This window comes from Cryptomeria japonica, chromosome 1 (genome assembly GCF_030272615.1).
Source record: "Cryptomeria japonica chromosome 1, Sugi_1.0, whole genome shotgun sequence".
NCBI classification, from domain to species: domain Eukaryota; kingdom Viridiplantae; phylum Streptophyta; class Pinopsida; order Cupressales; family Cupressaceae; genus Cryptomeria; species Cryptomeria japonica.
In genome coordinates, this window is record NC_081405.1 from 253,620,776 (window position 1) to 253,626,736 (window position 5,961).

At 38.9% G+C, this 5,961-nt stretch overlaps 1 protein-coding gene across 1 annotated transcript; it reads right to left on the reverse strand.

Annotated features, from left to right (window-relative positions):
* Positions 1 to 427: 427 nt before the first annotated feature.
* Positions 428 to 2,461, reverse strand: LOC131030773 (leucine-rich repeat receptor-like protein kinase PEPR1). The gene has a single exon (XM_057961687.2). The coding sequence runs from the start codon at positions 2,459 to 2,461 to the stop codon at positions 428 to 430; it is 2,034 nt and encodes a 677-aa protein (XP_057817670.2).
* Between the last annotated feature and the right edge of the window lie 3,500 nt (positions 2,462 to 5,961).

Below are 5,961 nucleotides of genomic sequence, written 5' to 3' on the forward strand. Positions count from 1 at the left end.
AAATAACCTACAATAAAAACCTGATTAATTTTACCTACAAAGACTATCTAGAAGAATAGATTTTAAGGACGAGGCTCACTGCCCACAATAACCGGGTCATCATGTACGATTGAAAAGGTTGTGTACCGTTTCCTGTATTTATTGCAAAGCCATTTATCTAACCTCAGTTTAGTTGAGATAAGATTGCATTTAAGGATTGAAACTATCGGCACACTTGTCATGACAGAGAAACTTACCAACAAATTCGATCAATATAATGAAACTTTTATTCAATGTAAAATCTACACATTCAACTAAATTCGGGAACAACTACTATCTAAGCCATCGCCATTTTTCAGATGGATATTACATTAATACTAAAATTCAAAGCCGTGTTTTGGCAGATACAACATGATAACAAACCTCTGTTATTGCAGAAATCGCTGAATCAGAAACGCACAATTCTGTCAAGTCCCCATCGGCCTATACGGTGATGCGAAGATTGGCCTCCCATTCCATGTTGTTTGCTCTTACACTTACAGAGAATTTTCCCATCATTTTCTGCTAAGCAGAGACCGGGGTTGCCACTGAATGAGCTCGGCGAAGAATTCCACAGCTTAGACCATGACTTGGGTATGCATCCGGTCAGGTGATTATTCGAGATGTTTACATGAACGAGCGACGACATACCATCTAGTGCAGGGGGGATGCTGCCACTTAAATTGTTGGACGACAAATCCATGCTCTGTAATTCACTCAGATGCCCAATTGAATCTGGGATTGAACCACTCAATCTATTGCTGCCAAGATTCAAGAGCTTTAGCTTGGACAATTGCCCCAATTGTGGAGGAAGAGCACCACTGAGCTCATTCATGGAGAGATCCATAAAGCTCAGGTTTTTGCAGTGCTCAAGGCTCGATGGTACTGTTCCTTCCAATTTATTGCCCTTCATATCCAAGTGATCAACATTATGATTGGTAACCAGGAAATTGGAAGAGAGGAAGCCAGATAAGCGGTTGTGGCTCAAAATCAATCGGCTCAAGCTTGAACATTTCTCAATCTCTGGAGGAATTCGGCCTTCCAACTGATTGCCTACTACGAGTAAAAGCTTCAGCTTTCCTGAAGAACAAAGTGTCGGAGGGATTGATCCTGTGAGCTGGTTCCCTGTAAAATCAATTCCTGTGAGATTGCTCCTGGCACCCAGTGTGGGAGGTATTGAGCCAGACAGCTGGTTATCAAACAGAAATACATATCTGAGATTCTTGAGATCGGTAATCTCTGGTGGTATGCTTCCTGTGAGACGATTCCTGTACAAATACAATTCTTGCAGGCTTTTGGCCTCAAAAAGCTGTGGAGGAATCTGGCCTTCCAGTGAATTGTTGGACACGAACAAAATCTGTAAATTCTGCAACTTACCCAATACAGGAGGGATGAAGCCCTGTAACTTGTTTATATGTAACCTCAGGTCCACTAGAAGACTGCAATTGCCAAGTTCTGCAGGGATGCCACCGGAGAGGAAGTTTTGGTTCAAGTAAAGCTGCTTCAAGTATTGCAGTGATCCAAGAGCGGCTGGAATGGGCCCTGTAAGCTGATTCTGGGTGGCAGAAATCATGGTGAGATTGGTGCACTTGCCAAGCTCCTCTGGAAATTCACCTCTGAAATGATTGTTGGAGAATTCAACCTCAATGAGATTTGCGCAGTTACCAAGCGATTTGGGAATTCGGCCTCCAAGATTATTGGAAGTAACATAAAGGTACTCTAATTTCGAAAGCCGGCCAAGGAATTCGGGCAAATCTCCAGCTAACCGATTATCATGCAGATAAAGCTCTGTGAGATGTGAACAATTGGCAATGGATAAAGGTATCGCTCCAGTCAAAGAATTTTGCCCGAGCCATAGCTTGGAAAGGCCTCTGACATTTCCAACATTTGAAGGGATCGGTCCAGTCAAATTGTTGGTATTCAGATAAATCGCCTCCAACAGGGGAAGCTCGAAAATAGAATGAGGAATGCTTCCGCTGAGAAAGTTGTTATAGAGCGACAACGATCTGAGGCTTTTGAGGCCACCCAATTGCGCAGGGATTCTGCCGTGGAGATTATTGCTGGAGAGATATAAAAATTCCATCTTTGTGCAATTTCCAAGCTCTGGAGGAATGGTACCAGACAGGGAGTTGATATCCAGATAGAGCTCTTTCAAATTGTGGAGACCACCGATAGCAGGAGACAGAGTTCCAGAGATTTGGCGGTCCGTGAGATTGAGAACACGCACAGTGTGATCTGCATGACAGAAAACTCCTTCCCAGTTGCATGGATTTTCATCGGAGGATCTCCAACTGCTAAAGACATTAGCAGGGCCATTCAAGTTTTTTAGAAGAGAAATCAGAACTGTTCCATCGCTGTTCAGTGCTCCGATGAAATGTGGCCCCAGTGCAATCGCAGCCACCGCCAGATGGATAGTAATGCATAGTAAACTCCGCATTTTCATTTTAATACAGCCTCCACAAACAAATCCAGATGTTCAGGCTACACAATGCGACCTTCTATATATAAAACAGCAGTTACTGCTCCTGTTTGTGTGAAAAGAACAAAATCTTAACTACTTCATCTCTTTGAATGGTGGGAAGTGGGAACGAAACCGTTTGCTAAGTTAGAGGTTGATAAGTTATTAATAAATACGCGGAGACCATTCAATGCTGCCAAATTAGAACGATCCGTATATTGTTGGATAATTGTTTCTTCATATATTTTATTTATTATGATTGAAGTATTTTGTTTATCTTTTTTATGTAATTTATTGATTCACTTTTATACATGGTTTCGACGAAGTAAAAGGGTTGTTATCATATAATAATAATATACTTAAGACTGATATAATAGGGAAAAAATATTGTATTAAATGTGTAGTCAACAAATATTTCATCCACAAAACTATTAAATATAGATTTTATTTTCTATTTGTTTATTTTAATTTTATTTCATATTATGTTTTTTTTTCTACAATTAAATTGTTATTAATCTTTAAAAAAATTAGAGTATTCTCATAATAATAATCTATATGTTCATTTTCATGTTGTGTGAAACTATAGGCATTATTACTATTTAACAAAATATTTAATGAACATTTTAAAAAGTTACAATTAAATAATTAAATTATTGAATGGTACAAACACCAATCTAATCTAAAGGATTTAAAAATATTTAAAACAAAAATTTAATATATAAATTATAATATTAATTTATTTTTAATAAAATAAATGAAAAGCCTCATTTAGGTGATATTACCAAAATAGAGCAGTTAAATAAATCTATATCTATATCATTATATATATGTGAATCTGTATGTTTTGGTATATATACGGGTATTGATGTACCATATTTGTATATGTATACCCATACATATATCAAGTCGTTCTTATCCATATATAATTAAAAATATAAATATATGCGTATGAGAAAATAGGGAAAATATTGACTCAAAACCTCTGTACCGAGAACCAACCACACAAAACCTAGAAGCCACATTCACATATAAAACTATCGTTATAGATATATATAAGTAAAATATAGAGAGTTTGAAAGCTTCAAAGTCCAAAATATATACTATAACTACAATGCTCATTAGAGGGGAAACCAGTCTACATCTAAAGTTAGTTTTGAAAAACTCGCAGCCCTATGAACTCAAAAACCCTCCCGAGTATAGTCAACTTGCCCAAATTTTACTACTACTATCCATTTTAGCCCTCATAATTTTGCCACTACTACCCTATTCTTTTCAAAATATCCAAGAAATATGACCTCAAATGTAAAATCCTTTTGATAGATCATGCCCATCACATAAATTGAATAATAAGAACAATAAATCTTCAATCGAGTAGGCTCTATTTATGTCATAATGATTGAAACATCACCCATGAGAAATAAAATTTTGAGTGTCGGGTTGTCCAGCTATTCTGTAGGTGGCTTGGGGTCTGTTGCGGGAGATGTATGAGAGGAGAGATCCTCTCTATTCTCTCTCTTGCTGGTGTAGGGGGTTTGGCTTGGATTTGGGGAAGGACTTGGGATCCGGGTGGTATCTGTGATGGATGGCTTTTCTCTCTTCTTCTGGAGACCTGGTGGGTTCTTGTGGGCTTGGGGTTATCTGGTTTTGGAAGATATTTTTGCCTAAATTGTGTGCTCTACCTGTTCTTTTTTAGGTCTCTTCCTTCTAACCCCATTCCTTCTCCCCCTGCTCCTTGGATCTGTGGTGGAGGCTATTTCCTAGTCGACTATTCCTTATGTGTTTATCTTTAGTTCAAGCTGACTATTCTATTTCTGGGGAGACTCTCTGTTAAGGGGATTTTCTTGTTCATGGTTTCAAGATTTGTCGGTGGTCCTCTTGAAGGGTGGAGGTGCCTTTTTGTTCTTATTCTTCTCAAGAGGATTACTTTCTGTTTGGGTTACATCTCTTAGTTCCTCTCAGCCTGCCCTATTGAGGTGGGCCATTCTTCTATAGAGGGGAAGAGTTGTTGGCTGGCTGCTATTAGATGGAGCTCACTAGGAGTTGGTTGGTTGTTCGAAGCTCTCTCCATGCTTTTGTGCTTTTGGCCCTTTTCTCCTATAGAGGTGGAGAGATGGGAGGTTCTCTCTTGCTTGGAGCTGATTTGGTTCAGGTATCTCATTCAACTTATGCTTTTGAGGTTTTTCAGGTTATGGGAGCCTATCAAAACCCATTTTTAAGGACCATAGGATTTTGATGGCTCAGTATGTGTTATGTATTGTTCTTCCTCCTCTAATCCCTATTGAGGTGGTGATTGTGAAGAGCTTTCAGTTTTTAGCCATGTTCTCATTCCTCCTGGTTGAGGGAGCTAGTAAAAAACCTCCTTCGTTAGTTATTTTTTTGACTAACCAGGTGTTTGCTACCCGTTTTAAAGGGAACACCTTGGTTTCTTCTGGTTCTTTTTTTTGGTTAAGGTTTGCTAGTTTTGGGAGCCTAATATCAGGTTGTGGGAGCCTAGTTAAAACACTCTTGTATGGTTGTGGGTGCTTGTCAAAACCCTCAGTGTCTTTCAGGTTGTAGGAGCTTATTTAAAACCCTCTTCTATGGTTGTGGGAGCTAGTCAAAACCCTCAGAGTCTTGTCTCTTTGCTTAGGTCCAGCCTAATATGTAATGTTCTCAGTTGTACTTTGGTTGGTGTTTCACTGGAGGTTGGTTGTATGGATTCTTTGTATATCTATTGATTGGCTGTTTCTTGCTGGATTCTGGATCTCGGTTCATCCAGGGGGTTTTGGGTCCCCTTCAAACTTGTTGTTCGGGGTTTCGGGTCCCCTCAAAACTTTTTTTTCCCTTAATCAAAATTTTTTTGAGTGTATTTTTGCATATCAGGAAGACACTGTGTGTACCGCCTCGATAGGAGAACCCATTGGACAATACAAACTTGTATATACCATCAAGGATAGATATGTATCATTGTGTCAATAAATGAAAGGTGATTGGAAATTCCATCAGTGTGACGACTATTAACTAAGTGATTTTAAACAAGACAACCCGATTTCATATGTCATGCCGATACAAATCGATGAGAACAAGGACATCGGGAAGAGTCTGGCTGATGAAGTTGCCATCAGTGGGAGTTATAAAGTCAGAGTGAGATCCCAAAAGTTAGCCCAATAGTAAAAGTCATACTGATGGAGGTACATAAGGTCATATCGGGTTGAGTCATCCCGATGCAAATAACAAAGAGGGCCAAATGATTCAGCAAGACTAACACTATCAAGATGAAATCGTGAAAACCAGGTCGATTAAGTAAGTCACCCTAACGAAGGAAGATGTGGAGTGTATCGGCAAGAGATCCATTTCTCACCTAGTAAAGGTGAAACAAAGGATTGGTTTCATCGGCCATACTTTCTCAATCATAATAAAATGTTTAAAGACAACCCAACTATTAAATTCACACTAATAGAGAATATAATTGAACAAATTGGGATGTATCAGCCCGACGAGTACAA

What these genes read in the sequence shown, in the direction of transcription:
- LOC131030773 (XM_057961687.2), bottom strand. Translation starts at nt 2,461, where the DNA reads ATGAAAATGCGGAGTTTACTATGCATTACTATCCATCTGGCGGTGGCT.